The 26,954-nt window shown below is 48.4% G+C and overlaps 1 protein-coding gene across 4 annotated transcripts in view; it reads left to right on the forward strand.

The window, feature by feature from the left end:
* The first annotated feature begins 767 nt into the window (after nucleotides 1-767).
* PSEN2 (presenilin 2) overlaps nucleotides 768-26,954 on the forward strand; it is a 38,776-nt gene continuing 12,589 nt past the window's right edge. The window contains exons 1-7 of one of the 4 annotated variants that reach the window (XM_049868077.1): nucleotides 768-829; nucleotides 12,372-12,534; nucleotides 18,104-18,318; nucleotides 19,824-19,965; nucleotides 23,548-23,615; nucleotides 24,445-24,665; nucleotides 26,805-26,903. In XM_049868077.1, coding sequence (XP_049724034.1) covers nucleotides 12,394-12,534; nucleotides 18,104-18,318; nucleotides 19,824-19,965; nucleotides 23,548-23,615; nucleotides 24,445-24,665; nucleotides 26,805-26,903 — 886 coding nt within the window. In that variant the 5' untranslated portion in view covers nucleotides 768-829; nucleotides 12,372-12,393. Of the gene's footprint in view, nucleotides 830-923; nucleotides 999-1,073; nucleotides 1,399-12,371; nucleotides 12,535-18,103; nucleotides 18,319-19,823; nucleotides 19,966-23,547; nucleotides 23,616-24,444; nucleotides 24,666-26,804; nucleotides 26,904-26,954 lie in introns of those variants that run through there. The other 3 variants (XM_049868076.1, XM_049868078.1, XM_049868075.1) reach the window with 3 other exon arrangements.

Genomic DNA, 26,954 nt, shown 5'->3' on the forward strand with positions numbered 1-26,954 from the left:
TCACCAACCTCATGGCCTAAAATGGCTGCTTGAGCTCCAGCCACTGCCTCTGTATTCTAGACATCAGTAAGAATGAGAGTAAAGATATGCCACTGTTCTTTCCATCCTATTAGACAGAAACTAGTCATATGGCCTCACCTAGAGCTGTCTGTGGATTTCTGAGGTGGGGGGGAGTGGGGGCCTGGGCAGTTGTCCAAGTGTCTGGGGCTCATGGGTGAGGACTAAATTGAAGATTCAGCTCTGGGCATGGCCAGATTTCCCTGAGGAGAGTGTACGCAGTGAGGAAGAACCCCACTGAGGCTGGAACCCTGGAAACAAGTATGGGCTGCGGCAGGCAAAATCCTTAAGAAGAAAACAATACCAAGAAGAAAAAATTGCAATCAACAGGGCCTACTGTTAAAAGTGAGGCTACTCAAACAATGCCAACTTTCTGACAATATCAAGCCACCAAGGACCCCAAATCCTGGAATCACAATTCCTTGGCCAATTCCCAGGTCATCTGTAGCCACTTCATCATTCCTGTTCAGTTTTATCCAGAGCTGCTGGTGGTTCTGAAGCGCTCTAGGAAACATTCCAGGAAAATTCTCATGGTTTTAGAGCACGGTAAACCATTAGTTCCCCCTCACTGTGAGTAAAACCTGTTGGGGAGGTGGGAGTGGGGGTAGAAGGTTACAGGCCTGACCGCCACTCCTTCTAAGGTCATCGCGTAGAGCGCTGTCATTGTCCAGTTCCAGTGTCACGTGTATCCCGGCGCGCCCCCGGTGGACGCCGAGGGCCGGGCCAGGCCCCTCGGAGGCACCGCCACGGTCCCCGGCGCGCGGGGCTCCAGGTGGGGCGAGATGGGGCGAGGGAACGTGGCGCCGCCAGCGGGGCCGCCGCGGGCCGGGGCGGGCCGGGGCGGGGCCGGGGCGGGGCCGGGGCGGGGCCGGCGCCGGCGCCGGGGCCGGCGGGCGCTCCGCCAGCCGCGTAAACACGGCCCGAGCGCCGCGGCGGAGCAGGTGAGCGCGCGGGCGGGGCTGGGGGCGAGAGCCGCGCTGGGTCCTTGTCGCCGCGCACCGAGGGCCCGCAGTGGGGCCGCGACCCGGCCCTGCCCTCCGCACGCCTCTCGCCGCGGCGGGTCGCGGCCCCTTCCCTGGCCCCGGTGCCGGTGCCAAGGCCCCTGCGCGCGCCGCGGTCTCGGCCTCTGTGGCCGGCGCCGGGGAAGCCGCTGCGGGAGCCGGCTTGGACCTGGGGGGGGGGCGGTGGAAGGCGCGCGGGGAGTGGACCCCAGGCCTCGGGCCACCAGTCCTGCTGGGCCACCTCCCTCCTTCCTGCCCCGGCCTCCCGCTGGGGGTGGGCGCAGCGCGAGCAGTTAAAGGGGCAGTGCGTTTAAAGGAACCGTGCACGTGGGTCTCAAAGGCAAGTTAACGAGGGCATCCCTCCGACCTGGGTTGAGGCGGGGGTCTTCCGGCATATGTGGGGAACCGGCTCTCCGAGGTTTCAGCGAATATTCCCTGGTGTCCGCCCAGGGGCCGGCGCTCTGGTTATCAGCAGCGCGTGACTGTTGTATCAGGCATTTACAGCTGTGGAGAGGCTCCCAGAATCGAGCTTTTGAAGCTTAAAGGATCCAGAAACAGAAGCTAGTCCCCACCGTGAATTTTACCGGTAGAGAAGCACCCCACAGAACTGTAGTGACCTTGTTCAAAGTCGTCCGGATAGGATATAGCAGAGCCAGGCTACGAACCCAGGTGTCCTGGTCTCTAGCTCTCCAGTCCAGCCCTCCGACCAGACTGAACCCTTTGGTTAGGTGGAATGTTGGCCCTGCCTATTGGCTTCATGAATGTTCCCCCGTTAAGGTATGAACTGTTGATGGTGTAGTAATGCTTTGCCTTCTACCATCCCTACTTGGTGAAAGGCATCCCCTACCCAGCCAGCAATTGCAGAGACACATAACTCAAATCGTCGGCCAGGGCTACCAAGCTTCTCCTGGGAGGACAGACTGGCTTCTAGCACCAGTGCCCCTGATGTCTACACAGTCCATTCTGTTGACACCTGAGCCTCCAAGGCCTTCGGCCAAGACCTTTAGCAGCAATTAAAGCCTTTTAGATAAGCTGCTTCAGGTGTGAGGGCCTCAGGTTCCCTATTGTGAATGTGGCAATGGGAGAATGGGAGACATTTCAGCAGCTGTGTTTTCTGGGCCTAATTGGTGATGGGGCCAGAGGTCCTGGTTCCAACTCAGAGCTGAATCCTCAGTCGCCCATCAGGTTGTCCAAGCTGCTTCGGGTCAGTGAAGTGGGTGTTTAGGGCAGGGGGTGGAAGTAGGGGGCTTGGGAGAGTGGAATGGTTGTTTCAGGTTTTCAGGAAAACTGTATCCTTTGCTGTTGAAGGGCTGGAGTCTGGCATATTCATGCATGGCTGGTGAGTACCCAGTTTGTCTATGAAAGAAGAGAATAACAGGACAAGGAAGGGCCGGGCCAGAGGTCGCTGCTCAGGTATGCCTGGAGGCACGGGGCAGGTTGTCATGCCTGTAGCCCTCCCCTCAGCCCCTCTGTGGCTGCTCTCAGTTCCCACCGCGCCGGGCGCGTGGCAAATGAGAGGCTCTAAGCCTTCATCGTTGGCCTTTCTTTAAGTTATTGATGATAATAATGATATGACATAGCTTATTTTATGCGTTAAAAGGTATTTTGTAGAGTTACTTGTCACCGTTACCTTAAGTGCTTCAGTAATACCGAAGTAGTTATTATTAATCACAGAAGGGGAGACTGAGGTTTAGAGAGTTAAGCCACTTGTCCAGTTACGTGGCTTGGGAACTGTAAGCCAGGACTTGAACCCAGCTTGCTCTGTGTTTTCTCTCTCCAGTTTTTGCACAGGGGGCTTCACACCGTCTCTTGTCTACCTCCCTGTACATCTGCCTGGGAACTTCCTGTGGGGTCCCCATTAGCAAATACCGGACAAACCAAATGTTTGCTTGTTTTTTAAGCAACCAAAGCAGTGTACCTAGACCCTATGCTTGTTTCTGTTGAAATCGTCTCTGGCTCGTTTTCAGCTGTCGCTTTGACTTTTGGACAGTGTTTAGTTGGGGACTGACAAGGTAACAAATGTTTCTGCAAGTATGCCCACCTGTTCCCTGGCCTACAGCTGAGAGAGGGCTGGGGGAAGGGTCGTACAGGGCTCAGAGGTGGGCACAGGGTAGGGTGTGAGAGCTGTCTCTCACCTCCAGGTGGCCAATCCGAGCGTGCGTAATAAATGTTGGCTCCTGGGACAGAGGATGGTGCAGTTGCCGCGTTAGTGTCTCGAGAAAAGAGTGGTTTCAAATCAGTCAGCAGGGGAGATCCTTTTTTCTATCTCCTCATTGACTGGGAGAAGGTGTTTCTCCTTCATCTTTGCTAAAACAAGGCCTTCTAGAACAGGAGGATAACATTTAAAAGAGTGCTCACCTTTCTGCTTATACTTTAACCAGAAACTTCCTGACTATATTTATTTTTTAAATAAAAGTTACACATGCTCATTCTAGAAAACGTAGGCGATATAAAAAAAAAATTTTCTTTTAGCACTCATCCCAGAGATAACCAAGCTGTATACATTTCCTTCTAGCGTTTTACTCTGTGCCTGTATGTGTGCGTGTGTATGTGTATATATATACACACACACACATATGTGTGTACAGGAACCCTGGTGGTGCAGTGGTTAAGAGCTCAGGCTGCCAACCAGAAGGTCAGCACTTCTAATCCAGCAGTGACTCCTTGGAAACCCTGTGGGGCAGTTCTAGTTCTACTCCCTCCTGTACGGTCACTGTGAGTTGGATTCAGCTTGGCAGCACAATCTTAACCATCACACAGACTGAGGTGGGTGAGTGGATGGATGGATGAAGGTGAGCTGGGGCCAAGCACGTGGCCAGCTGCCCAGGGCCAGGGGAGACAGGCAGGCAGGTAAGACAGAGAAATTTCTAAGGGTATCCCTGATCTTAGCAAACCCTTCCTTAGTGTAAGGGAAGACAGGGAACTTCCAGGGGTGGTGGGAACGTTGTAAGTAGCTGTATGACCCTAGAGAGTGACATGCTTAAAACCAGCGCAGCCCTCTGTGAAAGCCGGGGAGCATTGTCTAAGCCTGCTGCAATAAGGAAAGGAGGTGCCCGGGATCCAGCTCTGTTTTCTGCAGCCTGCTGTGTTTGTGGTGAGTGCAGCGGCTCCAGTGTGCTTTCGGAGCAGTGATTTCTGTCATTTTCCATGAAGTACTAGTGCTTACTACGGCATGTTAAAATCCATTTCCTACCCGAAGGCCCCTTGGCCTTATGTTTTAAGGTCAAAACCTTCACATTTCTCTGAAATGGAAAAGAAGGTCGAGGAAATTGGGTCACCAGGTTTCCATAATGATTTCAGGGACTGCTGACACAAACCCAACTGGGGACATTCTCTGGGTCAGACTTTGTTGGTTTGGATAGTCCAGCATTTTGATCCCATCCAGCTGATTAATGGCAATGAGCAGCAGCTTTCTTCAGAGGTTTGATTTTGCATCCTAATCCTAGGCAGCTGTCAGCCATGGCACCTAGTTCCGTGAAGGGCTTCCAGAACGTGGCCCTGCACAATGGGACCCCCCGCAACCATCAGCCCCACTGCATTTCCTGCCACTCCCTCAGAGAATGGGGAGCAGGAGGTGGGAGGTGGGGAGAGCCGGTTGCTAGGTTGTCGATAGGATTTACATCATCAGCGGTAGGAGCCTCCCAGCCCCCACCCCCCTGCTCTGAGTCAGCCCAGAGGGGGAGCGTTGCGTCACTGTTTCTGATGTGGACAAACATGTAGGAGAAGGTTTTTTCCTTGGCCACACAGTTGGGTGGTGATTTCCAAGGATTTCAGAGCACCATCGGGCTTAAATACCAACTTAACCCAAAACCTGTTGCCGTCGAGCCAATTCTGACTCATAGCGACCCAAAAGGGAGGCAGAGGCACCTACCCTGCTGTTGTTTTCCCGTAGGAGCAGTAGAGAGGGGCTGAGAGAGGGTGGAAAAAGGTCTTCATGGGATCCCGCCTGTTTCCCCCAGCGCAGTGGATGGGAGGCTGGAGAGGCAGGAGGGGAGGGAAGGCTGTCTGTTGATGCTCTTTTTTCCCCTTTAAAAAATAAATGTAGTCCATGTTTATGATAGGAACTTTGAAAAATGCAGAAAAATATAAAAAAATAAAATCGCCACAATACCACCATCCAAAGATAGCAAGCTTTAATGTTTTGTCGGGCCCCTGGGTGGTGCAAGTGGCTTGTTCTTGGCCGCGAACCTAAAGATTGGTGGTTTGAACTCACCCAGCAGTGCTGAGGAAGAAAGTCTTGGCAATCTGCTTCTATAAAGATTACAGCCAAGAAAACCCTACGGAGCAGTTCTGCTGTGTAACCCATGGGTGGTCATGAGTTCAGAATCAACTCTATGGCAAAGGATTTTTTAAAAAAAAATGTTTTGTATTAGTTCTCGCCAGTCCTTCATCTGTACACACGTTTTATGATAGAATTCAGATGGTTGTATGTGTGAATCACCATGAGTCAGAATCAACTCGACAGCAACGGGTTTGTTTTTACGGGTTGCATATGTGAAGTTTATATTCTATTAAATTTAATTAAATTAGTTAAATTATATATTTTTTATAACATCTGAAATACTTTATTTTTAAAACATCTTTTTTAAACACAACAAGACTTGCGAAGAAATTCTATAAAATAAGCTACTTTGTACTAACATAATGGTGTCAAGAACATGGTTACATAGTTTCCATCCTTCAAAAACTATGTATTGAAAATCTAGTACGTGCAGACCCTTAGTTAGACGCTGGGGTGTCCAAATGGATGTGGCTCCTGCTTTCAGGAAACTCATTAAATCTTCATTAAAATAAGATTTCAGTGATCATGTAATAGTCTCTATCAGATGTCCGTGCCACAGTATAGAGTCAGACATTGCAGTGATTTGCACGTTTATTTTTTTTTACAATTATAAATAACTGCAGTGAAGATGTTTTACATAAATCTTTTATTATTTTCTGAGGATAAATTCCAAGAAGTAGCCTTTCCTGCTCAAGAGGTATGACTATTTCTAAAGCTTTTGATTTTTACAGCCAACTAGCTCTTCAGAAAGGTGGGTCTGCCTGGTACCAGTGGTGTCTGAGCCCGAGCTTTTCCACACCCTCCTCCACAGTGGGCGTGGTTCTGGGGACTTTTAAGCCTGAGAACTCTCTTCTCTCCCCCACAGCTCTCCTAGTCTGAAAACTTCCACTCTTCTTCCTCCCTACTTGCTTCCTGGGAAGGGGGTGTTGTCAGGTCATTCAGGAATCAGTACTGGGGGGCTGTGAAGGTAGGTGAGTGAGATTGCTACTCCCCAAGACCCTCAGCTGGTGGCCAGGAGCTGGATTGTAACTGAACACCTGCAGTGCTGGGTCAGGGGCTGTGCCTGGGGCATTTGATTACGGAGAGAGGGCGGCCTTCAGCCCACCGGGTCCCTGGGTCTAGAGTGAGCTATGGAATCACTCTGAGACCATCTCAAAATGCAGATCCCTGGACAGTGTGTTAGGAATGGTGATTGGGAGGCTGCATTGTTAATAAGCAACCTAGCATAGCACAGAGCCTGGCTGCCTACATCCAAGGGTGGCCTCGGACCAGTCACTTTTTAAACCTCCGTTTCCTCATCTGTACAGTGGGGAAGAGCAGCGCAGTTACATGTGGAAGATGTACAGCCCTTCTTCAAGCCCACAGGGTAATTGGGAGGATCTGATACAAGCAAAGGCTTAGGTTAGTGTCTGACACACAGTAAAGGCTCAGCAGGTGGTGTTCTGCACCACTGGGCGCTCTGGACCCAGGTTTGAGAAACACTCATCTTAAGGGACTCCAACCAAAGAAAAAAGCAAACTGGTTGTTGTCAAGTTGGTTCTGACTCATGACAAACCCACGTGTTTCAGAGTAGAACTGTGCTTCACAGGGTTTTCATGGCTGTGACCTTTGGGAAGCAGGTCACCAGTCATTTCTTCCAAGGTGCCTCTGGGCATGTTCAAATTGCCAGTAGCTCTGCAGAAGAAAGACGTGGCAGTCTGCTTCCATAAAGATTACAGCCTTGGAAACTCTATGGGGCATTCTGCTCTGTCCTCTGGTGTCGCTATAAGTTGGAATCCACTCGACAGCAACAGATAATCTTACTTCACCCTGGTTTCCCAGCCTCCAGTTGCACCCGTTCTTCTTAAAGAAGCATCTTGCTCCCTGATTTTCCATTTCTCTTTTGTGTTGCTGTTTGGGCGACTCGGAGACGCAGCCTGGAGTGCTGTGGTTCTGGGTGAGCTTACCCCTGCCCTGGGGTCCGCAGCTTGTGGTGTTAGGTGTGAAGACTCCCTTATCTGCTCCTCCAGTCACCACAAAGATAAGTCACCAGCTCCAGAGGAATGGGAAAAACTGGAGGGAGATCATAACTTTTTTAAATTCATGCCTGAAACAAAACAAAACTGACATGTTAAAAAAAGTGTTGAGAGAGCCACCTGTAGTTTCAGATCCCATCTTAGGCACTGCTCTGGATGGACTACTATAATTTCGACTGAGAAAGTGCAGCCAGCTATTTGTTTCAGGTGCCTCGCATTGAGTGTGCCTACCACTGTAAAGGGAGTAGTGATGACAAGTCCTGCGCCTCACAGAGGAGAACCTTAAAGCTCCTCCTCGATCCCCACCAGATGGTTTCTCTCATCACTTGAGATAGAGGAACCAAAGCCAAGAGCTTTCCACGTCAGGGTTTTGCAGGTGTGTCCCCTCACATTGAGCTTTGTTGTGTAGACTCTGCTGGCCCCCATGGACTTGCCACCAAATGGTAAATCTGCCCTCCTGGGCACTGGGCTGAGCCTATTCTTAGGGAGATTCCACATGAAGAGGCAGAGCCAAGATCCACCTAGAGTGCTGCTCAGCTGGCACATTGCTCTTGGTAAAGTTCACTTCAGTTCACATCCCTTTTCTGTCAGAAATCTTAGCTGGCTCCCCACTGCTGAGCTAAGGCAGTGGTGGTTCAGTGTTAGAATTCTTGCCTTCCACACAGGAGAGCTGGGTTCAATTACTGGCCCGTGCACCTCATGCATAGCTACCACTTGTCTGTCAACAGAGGCTTGTGTGTTGCTGTGACGCTGAAGAAATTCCAGAGAAGCTTCCAGACAAAGGTGAACAAGGAAGAAAGACCTGGCAATCTGCTTCTGAAAATCAGCCAGTGAAAACCCTGTGGATCACGATGGTCTAATCCACAACCAATCATGGGGATTGTACAGGACCAGGCAGTGTTTTGTTCCACTGTACACAGGGGCCATGAGTCAGGGGCCAACTTGATGGCAGCTAACAACAAAAAACAACCTCAGTCAGGCACCCAAGCTCGCCCTAGGATGTCTTTCCATCTATCTAGCCTTATTGCTTACTGCTGTTGACCAGGTGCCCACACTCCAGCCAACTGGAATCGTGTCCCCCACCCTATGCACTTATTTAAGTGGTTATTTCTCTCTGGAATGACCCACCTCCTTCAGTCTCTGCCTAGTCTGTAAGCCCCATTACAGGTACTTCTTCACGAGACAGAGAACATCTCATTCTCACAACTGGATGGACTGACTTCCCTTCTGTTTGACTCTGGTAGCACGTTGTCGTTATCACCTATCTTTGTACTATTGTTACTCCTGTGCTTGTCTTATCCGCCCTAAGTGTGTGTGTTCTTGATGGTGGGGAGCTTGTTCATTCTGAAATCCCTGTGAGTTGACGGAGCTTTGGTAGTCCTGGAGGTGAACAGAGGCAGGCTCTGCAGTGTGCCTATATTTGGGGGATGGAGTTAAGAGTCCATGTGGGAATAATCCAGGCCACAGCCAGGGTTACTGTCTTCAAAAAGAGTAGCAGCCACAGGTCCTGCTTGGTCCAAAAACAAAAACATAACAAAAAACTGGCTGAATTGGTGGAAGGAACGGCCTGCTTATTTGAAAATCGCATAGATGGCTTATTTGGAGACAAATGCTTAGCAAGCAGAGAGCAGACCGTGTTCTAGCGCCATATGGTATTGCCCAAATTCCCAAAGGATAAGAATCAGGATCAGCACAAAGCTGGTTCCTATGAGTTGGAGGTCAGACATACCTCCACTCTCCCAGTTTCTTCACCATTTCTGACACTGGCCATTAACTCCACTGCACTTTCTACTTCTCTGCTGGGCTTGATATTTCGTTGTAGTGGCCCCACCGAACTCACAGACCATACTCACAGTTATGTGGTTTAGTAGGAAAGTAACAGGAACAACTTGGGATTGGAATCAACTTGGAAGTAACAGGAACAACTCAGGATCAGAAAGCACATAGGCAAGATTTCGAAGGCTCCCCCAAAGAGGGAGAGAAACCAAACAAAGGGTTCTTGTCCTGTCCTATTAGCAGATCGAAATAAGATGGCCATCACCCCACCAATTGCAAGGGAAACAGAAAGTGGAAGTTTATTACTTGTGCAAAAAAGGAGCAACTTGGGGCCTAGCAGCCAAAAGACCATGCACTCTCAGCCCCAGGGGAGCTTGGTGCTTTTATGCCCTCCAGTCCTTAGGGGGCTGGATTGGCACCCCAAGTCCGACACCCCAATCCCTCCCATGTCCATATTTGGACATTCAGGTGCTGAGTCATTTGCAAAGGAAGGGAACTTGCGCTTTGCAAACTGGCTCGGATGCAGCTGTGTGCTGGAGAACATCTTCCTCTCCAGCCAAGTTCAGGTCCTGGGTCAAGTTAGGGACCACGGCTCTTCAGGTCCTGTGTATGCGCCAAGATCTTGGTTTGCATGTGTACGGGATTTCTTGCAAAATTCAAACTGTGGTTAGGGCCTGCTTGGCACAGTCTGGCTGAGCCACAATTAGAATGTGTGGCTTGGCAGGCTGCCAGGGGGGTGGGAAACTGTGGAAGAGTAGGGGAAGCTTCACCGGTGGCTTCAGGAGGATATCCATCTCTCCTTCAATGCAAGATAGCTTCCAACCAGGACAGCTGTCTCTCTCGGCCATGTAGCAGGACCTTCTCTTGGCCGTGCGTGAAAGCAGACCCTTCTCTCAGCCATGCACATCTACTCTTGGCGGTGCAGGCCCCCTCTCAGCCATGCGCACTTCCTCTTGGCTTTGCAGGCCTCTCTGCCTTTGTCCTCCCTGCCAGCGGCCTCTGAACTGCTAGCTGGCCCCGCTCATGACCAGTGTAGTAGCTTGCTCATCTGCTTCTCTCCTAGCAGAAGTTTTCTCCATTGCCACCAGCTCTCTGCTGTAGGGCCTCTTCTGGGCTTTTCACTGTCTTCAGTGTTAATAGCATTTGACCTGTGTTACAGCCTTTTTAGGAGATTCCTCGCCTCTTCTCTCTGCTTCTCCTTTCTCCTTGCCTCTCTCCTCCCCTTGCCTCTAGAAACCTCTGTGGGGATTTTCTGCTTATGTAAGCAAACTCCTTGTCAGTTTCAAGGCATGGCCCTCCCAGCAGGACCATGAACTGACTAATCCCCAAAGGTCACTAAATCCTATTGGGTGGATTTTAAAGCCACTATTTGCATAGTATATTGACTGATCCCTGCAAGATGTGTGAAATAAACCAGTCACAGGGCAGACTTGCAGCCAAGGACCAGATTAAAAGCACCAAACCATCAGGTTGTTTAGAGTTTCCCCAGGAAATGTCCATCGACCAGGACAAAAGTAACAAACCCTCTAGGGTAGGAAACTAGAGCGAAAGCAACTCCTGAGGGTTTAGGGGGAAAATCTCTCAAACGGTTTTTCCAAAGAACTGAGGCCACATAAGAGAACCCATTTCCCTACACAGACATTGCTGTCTGTCCGCAGACTCCTGAAGCTCAGCCCTGAGATCTCCAGGAGGTTAGTGATGGGGAGAACTGGCCCTGTGGGTAGCCCAGCTGTCTCCATCCAGGATGGTGGCGGGGAGAGTCACACTCCCCCAGAGGTCGTCTGAAACAGAACCCAGTTGCCGCCGAGTCAGTTCTGACTCGTGACCCCGTATGTACCGGAGTAGAACTGTAAGCCGTAGGGCTTTCAATGGCAGTGATCTTTGGAAGTGGATCACCAGGCCTTTCTTCTGAGGCACCTCTGAGTGGATTCAAACCTCCAACCTTTTTCTTAGTAGCCAAGAGCTAAACTTTTTTTGCCACCCAGGAACTCCATCTGAAGTTTTTACCAGCCCCGAAGCTTAATCTGGGTGTTGACTTCGGGCTGCACCAGGTTCTCATGGCGCTGCTGAGTATAAACACCATTTTGGATGCTTCTGAACTCATGACTTATCATTCCCCCTCCACCCAGACCCATGTACTTGGACATTTCCTAGACAGCTTCCCCTCTTGTCCCACAAACACTCAAGTTCTTGAATCAAATTTACCATCTTTTCCCTGAAGTTTTCTTCTCCTGTTTTCCACATCTTGGTTCATGCCTGACCATCAACCCAGACTCTGTCCTGTATTTTATTGCCCACATCAGGTTCTTCCTCCTCTCCTCCTAACCCTCTCTGGATCAGCTCCTTTTGAGCATCCATTCTGCTGCTGCCTCAGCTGAGGCCCGGCTCATTTCCCCCTTGGACTGTGCAGTAATCTCCTGGTGGGCACATTTCCTTCTTTTCACTCCCCGTTGCCATCTGCAGGTAGACTGATAATTTCTAAACACAGGTCTGATCTCATCTGCCACCGTTGTCAGGGTGAAGTACAACCTCCTTATTGTGGCCCTTCCTGCCTCATAACCCTGCCTAGCTCCACCCACTGCCCTGCCTGGGCATGTGGGCCCAGCTGGACTATCCTTCATGCCCTGTGTCCTTCCCTCCCACCTGGGACAGCCTGTCTCCATCAGATATTTCTTTAGAAAACACCCTAATCACCAAGGTGTAGTCCTTTCTTTGTGCCTATGTACCTCTTGGTGAACACCTGGATTATATGATTGGTGACATTGTTTTTGTTTTTTATAAGGACAAGTATGTTTCTTTTTTGTGGTAAAATATATATAACAACACATGTGCCATTTCAACCACTTTAACGTGTACAATTCAATGACATTATGTTTCCCGTGTTCTTGCTCATCTTTATATCCCTAGCACCCAACACATTTCCTGGCACACAGCTGGTGCTCACTAGATGCTTGTTGATGAGTGGGTGAGGTGCAGAAGTGGTCCCGACTTTTCTGGTTGGGCATCTTCTCAGGCATGTCCCTAACAGGGCATCTCCAGCCCCAATGGCTGCTCCAGGGATTCTTGCTCCACAACAGTGGTGTGACCCCAAGAGGGTTCTTGTGGGGTAGGAACTTTGTCTCTCTTGGTGCCAGGGCCTGTGTCCAGATCTTTAAGTCATCCTCTTCAGCCACCCCTTAGCCCTCCGGTGCCTGTTGCCTTGAAGGGAAGTGGCATGAGGTCCTTGTGCTCGTTTTCCAGGTGCATCCAGGGAGGCAGGGCCATGCTCACATTCATGGCCTCTGACAGCGAGGAGGAAGTGTGTGACGAGAGGACCTCCCTGATGTCGGCTGAGAGCCCCACACCGCGCACCCACCAGGAGGGCAGGCAGGGCCCGGAGGACGCAGAGAACACCACCCAGTGGGTAGGTGCCCACCAGCAGGCAGAGGCTGAGATAGGCCTCCAGGGTTCCTGGATGCAGGAGGAGGAAGAAGTGAAGGTGGGAATTGGACAAAATGGTGACAGTCTCCCTGATGGATCTGTAGTAACATCTTGCATCTGTGAGAGCTTTACTGTGGACTCTAAAGTCCCAATCTGTTTAAGATTGGTTTTCGAATGGGTTGGATGATTCTCAGTGTCACAACCCCAGACCCCATAGGTGTAGGTTACACAGTCATATGAGAGTGAGCTTGGATGCCTGGATGCTAGGACAGGTTAGCACAGATGCTAAAGGAAAACTCCTGGAGGGAAACATACTTGGTAGATGATCAGACATGGTAGCCAAGGGGTGAGTATACTTTGAGGGTAGTGGTGGTACAGTGATAGAATTTTCACCGTCTATGCAGGAGACCCAGATTTGCTTGATTCCTGACCAATGCACCTCATGTGGCAGCCACCACCTGTCTGTCGATGGAGGCTTGTGTGTTGGTATGATGCTGTAGTGTTGCCAAAAAAAAAAAAACCAAAAAACCAGTACTCTGTTAAAAGTAAAACCCCAAAGTTTGTTGAGGAAATAGGAGTACAGTTTAAACTGGGAACATACAAAGAAAAAGCAATTCACTGAGTGCTCCAAAGAGCAGTCTAGTAACAGGGGTTTAAAAATGCAAAAACCGCAAGTAGAGAGGTATAGCTAAAATATTTCTGACTGGTTGAGATCCTAGTTAGTTTAAACAAAGCTGTGGAAAAGTGCAAGTAGGTTAGAAAAACATTTTTTGAGGGGCATCCTCTGACAATCGACTTAACCACTAAAGTCATATGCCTAGCACCTGTGAAAGCCAAATGATTTATATTGCAATTTTGCCCTAGTCAGCAACCATTGACCTAGTTAGCAAACTTTCTGAGAATTACTAAGCAGAAGCAATTTCTGAGAAGCTGACAAAATGGAATCAAGCCTACATTTGAGCTAGACGCCTCAGCCAAGACAAGTGCCTTGAATTTTGGGATGCTTTTTCATTCCCCTCTTTTGATCAAGAATTTCAATAGAAATTCACTGATCACTATTATAAGCGTACCTTCTTCTGCATGTACTTATTTTTCTTGAGTTAATTAGATGGCCACCTATTTCGAATAGGCTTTTAAGACCCCAGATGCTATTCCCAAAAGGGTAGAGAGGCTAATCTGTTTATTGGTGGGTAGGTGCTTACTTTGATAAGCTTTTAAGACCCCAGATGCTGTTGTGTGGATAGCCAGCTACCACCACTGACATCTTCATCATGCCGTAATTTGGGGCTCTGCTTCTGTGATCTTTCAAGGTGAAGATGGGTAGAGACAGGTCGAATTGGAAGAGACAACTTGACAAGGCAAGGTGGATGGCCTTTAGCTAAAGTGTAAGGTCTAACTCTTCTGAACATAATGTTTTTTCAAAGTACATAATGTGCTGAATAGTAAGGGGAGTAGTTGATTGAACACAGAGGTTTAACACACATTTTACAAAGCATGTGATTATACAGGCAATTAGTACAGTAACAATTAACAAAATCAAACTACTTGCAGTATGGAACGAAACCAAGATTTTATGTTATTGGGTATCAAATTGAAAATGTCAAAGATGTCAAAAAAATGAGAAGTCAAGTTCAGGATTAATATGCAACCAGGCACTTTTTGTCTAATTTTTTTATGCCTTCTTCTGCCTTTTCAGTGGTATTTATCCAGGCATGACAAGAGGTGTTAGCAATGGCACAGACTCCTCCTTTTTGTGCTAGAAGAAAGTCAAGAGCTATTCTGTCATCCGAGACTATATAAAGATGTTAGGGATTCTTGTGCTGCAATGTCATTAGCCATCTGTTCCATAGTGGATGACGTGTTTTGGAGAGTCCTTTCAAATTGGGCTACTCTGACAGAAGAGAAGAATGATCTAAGAAACCTATATCCCATGCTATGGTATTTGGCTATAGGATTGTAATGGTTGTATCTTTGACTTCTCTGCGATGTCTGACTAGGATATTTAAGTCTTTAGTCCAGTGTTTACATTCATCGTAGGAGTGAATGTCTAAAGGGGGTTCTGAGTAGCCTAGGGTGCATTGTCCTTGTAGGTTCCAGGTCTCAAGGCAGGGAAAGGCCTAGGCTTAAGATTTATCTTCTGCTTTTAAATCTGTATTGGTTAGATAATCAACCTCCACATAAGAAAACAACGTAAGGTGCACAAGTTATAGTGTTCCAAGTCCAGCTGTGTGGGGCAGGAATGATATTGTTGGTATTGGCAAGGCAATCTTCTGTTAAAGAGTTATCGCAAATAGAGTTTGGCTAATTTTAATGAGTTAAAATTTTTTTGACATAAGGAAATTAGACATGTTTCAGTCATATTTCCTTTTAGACAACCAGGTATTGAATTACCTATTGTTGTTGACTTTTGAAAAAACCTGGGGGCCCTTACATATGTAAGGATTAGAAACTCACCTGTGCAGATCATTAGGAAGCGGTGAAGACTGGATGATTTTCTCATTTTTGCAGTCTTAGAGCAATTATAGTTCTGAGTGATTACATTGGTTAGATTAAAGCCAGGCACTCGAGGCCAGACTGGGAGACTGGGGGGTGCCATAACCTGAGATGCATATTTCATGTAACGGTGACACTACAGTTGATAGCAGAATCGGGTATGAAGCTATAATCTAGGACAGCCACTGCCAGGGAATCAGAGTGTTCAAGCCCTGACCTTGGTTTTTGATGGCAAATCCAGCAATCAGTTAGGTTCCCAGCATTAGCCACTGATTGGACTAGCTTAACAAAAGCATTTTCTTTCCATGCATTAATAGAAACCACTGAAAGCGGTAAAATAAAACTTAAGAAGGATTTAGTAATGTAAAAATGCTAACTAAAGGCAATTATCAAGAATAACTAGGCTAAAATATTTGTAAGGGAAAAATAAAATGTTAAAATGAGGAATAATACCAACACAATGTAATAAGGCAATTTAAAAAAGAATGGCTTATTAAGTATAAAGCAAATGGCAAAAATATCAATTGTATGCATGGGAAGTTCTTACCAGTCAACAAATCCAAGCTTATAAACTAAAACATCTCAAAACCAATGAGCATTTAGCAAAGTCCAATAAGTTCAAAAGCTTGCATTATCTGGGGTCTGAAACAGGCCTGGTACTGAGATCTTGCGGGGAGCTGTCTGCATCAGGTGTCATCTGCTTCCGATCTCCACGCCATTTGGATTTCAGCTTAAGTCCTTTTGTAGTTTGACGAGTCCAGGTAGGGGTTTTAGACTTTTTTAGTTGAGACAGGTAGATCCAAGTCTTAATTCTCTTTAATTGAGTGGTAAAAGGCTTAGTGAGAAGGACCAAACATAGTCCCTTCCAGTGAGGCTCAAGTAAATCCTGTAACTGATGCCTCTTCAATATACACAGTCAGCTGGTTCAATAGTAAATAGTTCAGGTAATTCCAAGTTTTGTTGGAGTACTGCATTAAGGAGCGGCAATATTTTAGTAATTCAGGTTGAATTAAATTAGAATCAGAGTAAGTTGAAAAATAAGGGTTGACCATAGGTCTTACAGTAACAATTTCATAAGAAGTTAATTTATGGGGTCCAAACGAGGTAGTTTGGAAGTACTTTAGTCCAAGACAAGCTTAAGGCTTCACATAGTTTAACTAGTTGGGTTTTTATTATACCATTAGTTCTTTCCACCAGATCAGAGGATGGTAAGGACGTGTAACCTCTGGTAAATAGGAAAAATTTTACATATTTCCTTAGCAGGCTTTCTGAGAATTGCAAAACAGAAGCAACTTCTGAGAAACTGACAAAATGGAGTCGGACCTACATTTTAGTCAAAAGCCTAAGCCAAGTCAACTGCCTTGAATTTTAGAATGTTATTTGTCAATGCTGAACACGTTTCAGTGAAGCTACCAGCCAAAAACAGACTAGGGAGAAAGGCCTGGCAGTCTACTTCTGAAAATCAGCCAGTGAAAATCCTATGGAGCTCAACGGTTCAATCCCATTGTGTATGGGGTTGCTGTGAATCAAGGGCTGACCTACCAGCACCTAACAACAGCAGGAACAGTTTGTGTTTGGTTTTTGAGCTGGGAGAAAATGGGCTACACTGTGACTTATTTTTGCCACCCACAGGCCAGGGGCTGATAATATGAAGATGAGACATACTTGGGAGCGTCTCTTAGCCATGCCGCCTCCTCCCCTGTGAGGGCAAAACAGCATCTGATTTTGCCCAAACCCCACTGTCTATTTTGCCCATTGTAGTATTTTAAAACCTTGCCCTGTGGAATTTTTTCTTCCAGCAAGCCTAATCCTCCTTGCTGAAATTTGTACTTGTTTCTTCATTTATTCTGAAATTTGTGTGCATTTTTGTTTTAGTTTCTATTCATTAACAGTTTTCCTTTCGCTTCTCAACTAAATATTTAGAATGTTCTCTGCAAAGAAATGATACTGAAACAACGTTTCTGATTTTTGTTTTGACTTTTTCTTTGGCTGTTAATCTAATTAGCAACACAGCTGATGACCCTCAATTTCCAAAACAAAATCTTGCAGACCCTTTTGCGCCCACATCTGACAGGCTTCCTGCCCCTCATTTGTACTCTCCTGCCTTCCCATAATAAGGTCCCTGGTGGCTTAAATGGTTTACGCTCGACTGCTGACCTAAAAAGGTTGGCGGTTTGGACTCACCCAGTGACACCACGAAAGAAAGGCCTGGTAATCTACTTCCGTAATGATTAAAACCAAAAACCCAAACTCATAGCGACCCTATAAGACAGAATACAACTGCCCCATAGAGTTTCCAAGGAGTGCCTGCTGGATTCATCTGTAAAGATTACAGCCGAGAAGACCCTATGGAGCAATTCTACTTTGTAACGTGTGAGGTTGCCATGTGTTCAGATCAACTCAGCAGCAGTGGGCTTGAGTTTTTGGTACCTTCCCATACCCCTTGTCCTCCCAGATGCTGGGCACCCATTTAGCCTCTCTAGGGTTAAAAATTTGTATACTTAATTTTCTGGGGCAAAAAGGTCAAAGTCATTTTTTTCCCTTGCAGATTTCCAATGTCTTATTCATAATCAGAGTTCCTACACATGCTAGTGATTCTAGTTTATGATTTATCGAACAAAAATGTTTAATCTCTCTTCTTCCAGCCACCTGGCCTGTGTCCTCCTGGATCAGTATGGCCATGTAAACAGAATTGAACGGTGTCTGGAACAGCCTGTACTTGGGAAGGATCTTTTGATCTTTAGCCACTCTGGTTGTGGGCCTGCAGGCTTCCCTTCTCTGTGGCTACAGTGACCCCCCCCTCCCTGCGTTGTGGTGCTTGGTGCCAATTCACATTTTCTCTACTGTTATCCTTGTCAACCTTTGAAATGTCCCAGAAATTCTAGCACCCCCTGTCCAAACTACAGCTAATAGACTGATTTTTGCATCTGGAAAGCCACGTTAAAAACTTCTTATTTGGAGTTCTAAAAATCCCAGCACTGTATTGGTTTAGGGGGATATCCTGTGAGGGGCATCCCATGGGGGGCTTCCTGTGGCCCTCACAATGTGGTTTCCCACAGAGAAGCCAGGAAAACGAAGAGGACTGTGAGGAGGACCCTGATCGCTACGTCTGCAGCGGGGTGCCTGGGAGGCCCTCAGGCCTGGAGGAAGAACTGACCCTCAAATACGGGGCAAAGCACGTGATCATGCTGTTTGTGCCTGTCACACTGTGTATGGTCGTGGTGGTGGCCACCATCAAGTCTGTGCGCTTTTACACAGAGAAGAATGGACAACTGTGAGTTGGGGCGGGGCGGGGTGTGGGGGTGGGGTCAGGGATGTGTACAGCTTCTGTTGACCACCTGCAGACCCACACAGGCTGCCTGAGTTCACGCCCTGGTGCACCTGCTGGGCATGGTCCTCAACCACTCTATGCCTCAGTTTCCTGGTCTGTATAATGGGCTTAGTCATGGGGTTACTGGGAAAATTAGTGAGCGAGCACACGTAGAGGGCTTAGAACAGTGCCTGCCCCAGAATGAGTGCTGGGGCACAATAGCATTTATTACAGAAGGCGAGTCCTTGTGCGCAGCACCAGGCCCAGCATCCAAAGGTCGGGCTTCCGTCACAGCTGGGCCACCGATTACCGTGACCTCGAACAAGTCACTTCCTCCCTGAGGCTCTGCTGCTTGAATGTAAAAGGCGGTGGTTGAACCAGATGGTTCCGTAGTTCACTTCCAGCCTCGTGAAGGAGATGGATAGAGTGTTCTGTTTACGTTAGTAAAAATAACACATACCCAGAGCAGCCGAGACAAATGGAAAGCTTCCCCCACCCCGTCCCCCTGCCCCAGGGTCACTATTGCTGAGGGCTGACCTTCCTGAGCATCTTCTTTTAACTGGGGAGTTCTTGTTTAGTTTTTGTTTTGTTTGGTTTTTTTCAAAGAAAGGAGTAGAGAGAGAAGCCGCCCCCCAAGCCCCCCGGGAAGTTTATAGTCTGTTGGGAATTCAGAGCAGCCCAGTTGAAAAGCCATAAGAGAACTTAGCCAGCCTTTTGCTTCCAGCAGTCCATGTTGGAAAGAGCGAGGTATCAATCAATTGCTTCTTGTTTCTGATTTTTAGTTTATCAGCGGCAAGTGCAGCTACTGGGTTACTTGGGGTGGGGAAAGCAGGAGGGTGGAGGAGTCCTAGCCAGGGGAGCTGCTGGAGAAGGTTTGGGTATGGAAGTGCTGGAGGGAGTGGAGAAGTGGGCGGGGACAGAGAGAGAGTAGCACCCAGAGAAGCCTCCAGAAAAGGTTTCAAAATCCGAGTGGGGGTGGAGCCCACTGCGACACTGGGCTCCAGTTGCCATCGAATCGACTCCAACTCATGGAGTCCCTGGGTGGTGCAAACGGGTAACGGGCTCGCTGCTAACTGAAAGTTTGGAGATTCGAGTCTACTAAAAGGCACCTCAGAATAAAGTCCTGGCAATCTACTTGCAAAAACTCAGCCATTGAAAACCCTATGGAGCACAGTTCTACTCTGACGCCCACATGGTCACTATGAGTCGGAGTTGACATGATGGCAGCTGGTTACTGGTTACCCTGGGCTCAGTCATCGGGCTGAGAGCCACAGGTACGCAGTCAGGTGATGGGAAATGGGTTGGGAGACAAGGAGATAGTGGGCAGCACTCTGCCAGGGCAGAGGTATGGGGGTGGTAGCAGTGGGGTGTTCCCAGAGGGCCTCTATAAGCAGGGACAAGGATTGCACGGGGGTGGGGTGTGCATGGCAGGCAGGACCAGAGACCATCCACCTTTATTTTCCCCTCAGCATCTACACACCCTTCACCGAGGACACACCCTCAGTGGGCCAGCGCCTCCTCAACTCCGTGCTCAACACACTCATCATGATCAGTGTCATCGTGGTCATGACCATCTTCCTGGTTGTGCTGTACAAGTACCGCTGCTACAAGGTGAGAACCCAGACATGCCTGCCCTCTGCCCGCCCTCCCCGCCTCCGGTCTACGCACACCTCTGTCAGGTGGGGCCCCTCACACAGCCACCTTTACTTACTTTTTTAACTGTCAAAGTTCCTTTTTTCTGTAAAAAAAAAAAAAAAACACAGCTACATCGAGTCAACTCCAACTCATAGAGGCCTCGTACATGTCAGAGCAGAACTATGCTCCGTAGGATTTTCAGTGGCTGATTTGTTGGAAGTACATCACTGGGTCTTTCTTCCAAGGCACCTCTGGGTGAACTCAAACCTCCAGACTTTCAGGCATCAACCATGTGCACCTCCCAGGGACTCCTTCTGCAAAGCAGACTCTGAATTTGTCCCACCCCACCCCCACCAGGGATTACCCAATACTCTTATCTTTTAAGTTGACACATGAGCCCACTCAATTGAGTTCCTCATTGCAATGTTCAGAGTGTCACTTCTCCTATTCAGAAGTTAATTTTATTTTGCTTCTCCTTCCCAAGAAGTAAGAAGTTCTATTTTAGGCTCCCTTCACCCTGACTCTTCTCCTCCAGATTTATTTTTATTTTCCATTTCCCTTTTGGATGGAGAAAGACAGATTCTGTGCTTCAGTCTGCCTGCCTGGCAGCCATTAGGGTTGGCCTTAGGGAGCAGTGTCGAAGCTGAGTCCCACCTAGCCTGAGTCACATGCATTTTCCGCCCTCCAAAGATGCTGTGTGACTTTGGACATTGCTTTCCAGTCTTTTCATCCAAGGAAGACTTTGAAACCCTAAAGACTCAAAGGAAGTTAAGCTAGGCGTTAAATCAGTTCGTGTCAACTCTGACACTGTGTGGGTGGCCAAAACTAGAACTGTGCTCCATAGCATTTTCAGTGGCTGATTTTTTGCAAGTAGATTGCCAGGTCTTTCTTCCAAGGCATCTCTGGGTAGACTCAAACCTCGATCCCTTTGGTTAGCTGCTGAGTGTGTTAACCATTTATACCATTCGAGGACTCCTAAGCGAGGCCTGACCTGATTTGAAGCTATTTAAATGCAGGCACAGCCTGCACTTCTCACGCAGCAGTCACCATTCATTGAGCAGGTAGAGAGGCAGGAGCGCTTAGTCTAGGGAGATGGGGGTTGTAGTACAATGATGGAGCCGAGGGTGCTGCTGGGGTGAGAAGTGGGAGGGGCTGTCGGGAAATGTCCCTGAGCTGCAGATTATCAATAAAAAACCTGACAAAAACCAAATCCTTTGCCATCGAGTCGATTCAGACTCATAGTGACCCTATAGCGACCCTATAGGACAGAGCAGAACTGCCCCATATGATTTCCAAGGAGCACCTAGTGGATTTGAACTGCTGATCTTTTGGTTAGCCATAGCTCTTAACCACTATACCACCAGGGGATCCTATCAATAAATAGCAAATGTAAGTGAGGGAGAACTTAAAATTAGGGTTGGGGAAAGAACAGGGTGGTGGGAAGCAGGGTGGAAGGATGCTTGTTTGGGACAGAGCATATAGCGTGCCTAAGAAGAAGTTAGAAATAGCATGGATGTTGAAAACAGGTGCTGCTGGTCAGGGGGTGTCCAGGAGACCATTGAGAAGCAGCTCAGCCATTCCTTCAGTGAGGTGCCTTGAGCCTGCCTTCATGCCAGGCCCCATTCTGGGGCCCAGGGTTCCCCCAGTGAGCAAGACAAGCAGGTGCCCTCTCAGCTGAAGGTTGTGATTTTCAGGCCAGGAGCTGATGGTGACCAGACAGGCAGGTGGTGGTTGGGATGGAGGGGAAGCATACTCTAGAGGCAGGCCTTCCCCTTCCAGCTGTGCTCCCAGCCAGGCCTCTGCCACTGCTAACATGATGAGCAGGCTGGGTCCCCAGCTGAGGTCCCTGGTGGCCTGAGCTCGTGATGTATGGGTCTCTCCTCAGAGGTGAGGTTGGTAGATTTGATATCACTGTTCCTTTGACAGCTGGCAGAGGGACTGATTTAGGATCAGCCCTATCCTCATTCTTGTCCATTCCTGATTGGCAGTATGGCAACATTTCTCTTTCTGAGGACCTGTTTGTAGCTCTCAGCTAGGAGGGGATGCCCTGGGTTGTCTCTCTTCAAAAACATCTCCCTTTATACCAGTGTTCATTGCAGCATTGTTCACAATAGCCAAAAGGTAAAAATAGCCTAAATGTCCATCAGCAGATGAGTGGATAGACAAAATATGGTGCATACATACAATGGAGAATTACTGGGCCACAAAGAGAAATAAATAGGGTCGCTATGAGTCGGAATCGATTCAGTGGCACTGGTTTCTGGGTTTAAAGAGAAATGAAACCCTGATACATGCTACAACATGGATGAACCTTGAAAACATCATGCCAAGTGATATAAGTCAGTCGCAAAAGAACAAATACTGTACGATCCCCCTCATAGGAAATGTCTAGAATAGGCAGGTGCAGATACGCAGTAGGCAGAGATCAACATTTATTAGTGGTAACTGGGGTGAACAGGAGTGGGAAAAGGGGAGTCGTTGCTTAGGGGACACTGATTTTCTGTTAAGGGTGTTGGAAAAATTTGGAAATGGGTGGTGGTGATGGTTGCACAAGGTGATGACTATAATTAATGTCACGGAATTGTACACGTAAGAAATGTCGAAGTGGCAAATGTTTTGTTGTTACATATCTATTTACTACAGTTAAAAAAAAACTTCCCTCAAGAGCCTGCCTCCATCACCCTGTAAAATAGCACCCCCATGAGTCTCTGTCACCTTCTCTTGCCTGTTGTTTGTTTTTCTTGGTAGCACTTGTCACTACCTGCTAATACATTGTGTATTTGTTTGTGTTCATGGTCTGTCTCCCCTCACACTGGAGTGCATTACATGTGGCCAGAGGCTTTGCTGGTTTTATCCCCAGAGCCTAGAACGGTGCCTGGCGTGTAACAAACGTCTGAAATAGTCTTTCTAAATGAGCGTGTGAACAGGTGGGGAGAGCACTGGTGTAGCTGTTGGTCAACATAAAACCTCGTCTTACCTCCTTCTCTGTACTCGCTGGGTGACCTCGAGAGAATTCCTTGAATTTCTGTGCCTTCCTCTCTTCGTCTGTAAAATGACCACCCAGTACCTTGTCTAAAGCTTGCTAGTGCTGCTGTAACACAGACGTCACAAGGGGAGTCTCTAAAGAAAAAGCAGGAGTTTATTGTCTTACAGTTCCGGAGGCTGGAAGTCTGAATTCAGGGCCATCAGCTCTAGGGAAGGCCTCCAGAAGTTCCTCGGTGTTCTTTGGCACCTGTCCTCCCTATATGTGTGTCTCTGTGTCTGTTCTGTTCTTTTTATAAGACACCGCTCAGGAATGATTAGGACCCACCCGACTCTGGCATGGCCTCATTGAAATACAAAAGAACGCCCCTATTTCCAAACAAGGGCGTATTTAGAGGGGTTAGGACTTCCGTGTATATTTTAGGGGGACACAGTTCAATTCATAACCTCCCAGCACTGTCATGAAAGACTAAGAAAGACTTTCAGGCTTGGACATCAGGACCAGGAATGGAGGGGCCTGTGGTCTTAGGGGCCCGGGGGTACCTCACGAGCGTTCCATCTGCTTCTGTTGTCTAGTTTATCCACGGCTGGTTGGTCATGTCCTCCCTGATGCTGCTATTTCTCTTCACCTACATCTACCTTGGGTAAGTGGCTGCTGGTGGCGTGAGTGACCAGGAAGGACCTGGGCAGGCAAGAGTGACTGTTGTGCTCAGACCTCCCCACTGTCAGCCACCCTGGGAGTCCAGGCTTTGGGGCTCCTCCCACAGCCTTCTTATCAGGGAAGGGGGGTGGGGATCTCTGGGGGGCCACATGTCTGCCTATTTGGTTCCTGACTTAAAACAAGCAAAGTCATCATAGAGGAGGCTGTCTGTGAACCCAAGGGGGATGGAAACCCCTCAAAATTTAAGTTCTTCTCTTTGGACTCTTCCCACGTACTTCCTAGTTTATGGAGAGAATTACCCGCTCTGTTGCCCCTTGATTTGGCATATCAGCCTGAGCCAGGAGCCCAAAGAGCTTGACAGACGGACTCATGGGGACCCTGTGTTTGTCAGTGTAGAATAGTGTTCCGTAGGGCTGATTTTTCAGAGGTAGATTGCCAGGCCTTTCCTCTGCAGCACCGTGGGGTGAACGCAAACATTCAACCTGTCTTAGCAGCCAAGCGTGTTAACCACTTGCTCCACCAAGAAAACACTCTTCAAGGACCTTTTCCCTATGCAAAAGGGTCTTCCAGGTTATGCCGGTGCACATTTAAATGAACCTTCCCAAGCATGAGTCATCAGTTTATATCCCACCCCGTTGCAGAAAATATGTCAGGCAGGTAGTCATAAGGCCAGTGGAAATGGAAAGAAGGGGTATTAGCAAATAAGGCCAGAGGTTGGAAGAACCCGGTTGGGACTTACCGGTTGAGGAGCAGGGACTATTCAACTGTGTCAGGGTCTCACCTCTCCCCGGGCTCTGTCTTTGTCCCTGCAGCGAAGTGCTCAAGACCTACAACGTGGCCATGGACTACCCTACGCTCTTCCTGATCGTGTGGAACTTCGGGGCAGTGGGCATGGTGTGCATCCACTGGAAGGGCCCCCTTGTGCTGCAGCAGGCCTACCTGATCATGATCAGTGCGCTCATGGCCTTGGTGTTCATCAAGTACCTCCCGGAGTGGTCCGCCTGGGTCATCTTGGGTGCCATCTCCGTGTACGGTGTGTTACACTCACAGGCTGTCCCGGGTTTCTAAATAGCCAGAAGGCCATTAGAAAAAGGGCAGCAATCACTCCTAGTGATTCCTGCATGAGTATCACGTCCTTCCAATCAGAGCCTGAACACGTGAGAAGCTCCCACAGTGTTAGCACATGGAAAGTAGCTTTTATTACTTACAGCAAGAAGCAGACAGCACACTACAGGAAAAATTCCATGGTGAGCAGTACCCGCAGCTCAAAAGCTATCCGGGTGGAGGTGGAAGACTCTTCTACACCTGCCCCACTGTGCACCGGGGGACTCAAGGGCCTACCTGACATCAGCCCCCCAGCTAGGTAGGCTTAGTTAGGTGGTCTGAAAACTTCTGGTACGCACGCTTCCCCTAGCACCATAGCTGAGGGACAAAGAGGGCCTCCCCTACCCATTTTTTTTTTATATACTTTAAGTGAAAGTTTACAAACCAAGTCAGCCTCTGATACAAAAACTTATATACACCTTGCTATATACTCCTAGTTGCTCTCCCTCTAATGAGACAGCACACTCCTTCCCTCCACTCTCTATTTTTGTGTCCATTCGGCCAGCTTTTGATCCCCTTTGTCCTCTCATCTCCCCTCCAGATAGGAGATGCCAACATAATCTCAAGTGTCTACTTGATCCAAGAAGCTCATTCTACACCTGTATCATTTTCTATCTCATAGTCCGGTCCAATCCCTGTCTGAAGAGTTGGCTTTGGGAATGGTTCCTGTCTTGGGCTAACAGCAGGTCTGGGGACCATGACCTCTGGGTCCTTCTAGTCTCAGTCAGACCATTACGTCTGATCTTTTTACAAGAAATTGGGGTCTGCATCCCACTGCTCTCATGCCCCCTCAGGGGCTCTCTGTTGTGTTACCTGTCAGGGCTCCCCCACCCAGTTTTATACTCCAGGGGTCATATGACTCACTCTAGGAAGCACAACGTAGATTTCTTTTTACTCTGACCACCTGAGGGGCAGTGTGGTCAGACATTCTGGTGTGTGCTTAGATGGAATTCTAACTCTTTAACCCTGCTGACAAATAGCGGGCTTGAGTGGGGCGGTGGTTTGTTCTGAGACCTAAAGATGCTAGCAGACGGAAGGATGGGGAAGATCATGGCCGCCGGGCTTGTCAGAAGGACTGCCTCCTTACAGACAGTGTGTGACCTGGGCAGTGGTGGTGACATTCCGTGCCAAGTTTTCCCCACTGATGCACAGAGCAGCGGGTGGTGGAAAGGTCACCTCCTTCCCAAGGATGCCTTGATGGTCTCCCTTCTGAGAGGTTTGCCTTCGTAAGCACATGGAGTTCCATAGACTTGTGGTGTTCTAGAAATAAAACCCATTATTGTTAGAAATAAGACCTGTAGAAGTCTTTATTTTCCATTGTTCCTGACATGGTTACTGATAATAGCAAATGTTTCTCGAACACTCGCCCTGTGCCAGGCACTGTTAAGCACTTTACACACTAAGTTATTTGCAGAACAACCCTAAGTGCCTTTGGTACAGTGCCTCTAAAAATGACTACCTCAAAACGTTAGCTGTTATTTGACTGATATTAGCATGACTACTATTACCGGTGTTATTACTTTCGTTTTAAAGAAAAGGAGTCCAAGGCTCAGCAAAGTGGAATTTGAACCGAGCCCTGCTTGACTTCTAGGCATGTCCTCCAGGTCTCGGAGGTGCGCTGCTTTTCCTCGCTGGCGGCAGCACTGCTTGCCGTTGAGTCGACTCCGACTCCCAGCAACCCTGTGTGTCAAAGAAAACTACACTCCATGGGGTTTTCAGTGGCTGATTTTTTTTGGATGTAGGTCTCCAGGGCATTTTTCTGAGGTGCCTCTGAGTGGACTCAAACCTCCACCTTTTCATTTAGCAGCTGAGTGTGTTAACTGTTTGCACCTCCCAGCAGTTACCCCTTTCAGACCCTGCTCTGGGCTCCAGCAGATGCTGACAGAATAGGCTGTGACTGGAACCTGGCAGCTTTAGGGTGCCAGCTGAACTGCAGAAGGCAAGATAAGCCTCACTCTGGGTCCTGGGACAGCTCGTCCCTTGCTCGTATGTCAGGGGGCTGGCTTCTCTCTCTGGGGACCATTGGGGAATGTCTTTTTCATGTGACGTGGACTGTTCGTTTTCCCAGATCTCGTGGCTGTGCTGTGCCCCAAAGGGCCACTGAGGATGCTGGTGGAGACTGCCCAGGAGAGAAACGAGCCCATCTTCCCTGCCCTGATATACTCTTGTGAGTAGCTTCCGCCTCTGCTTGAGGGGGGCCAGAAGGCACTGGTAGTGG

The sequence above is a fragment of the Elephas maximus genome, chromosome 24 (genome assembly GCF_024166365.1).
Source record: "Elephas maximus indicus isolate mEleMax1 chromosome 24, mEleMax1 primary haplotype, whole genome shotgun sequence".
NCBI lineage: Eukaryota > Metazoa > Chordata > Mammalia > Proboscidea > Elephantidae > Elephas > Elephas maximus.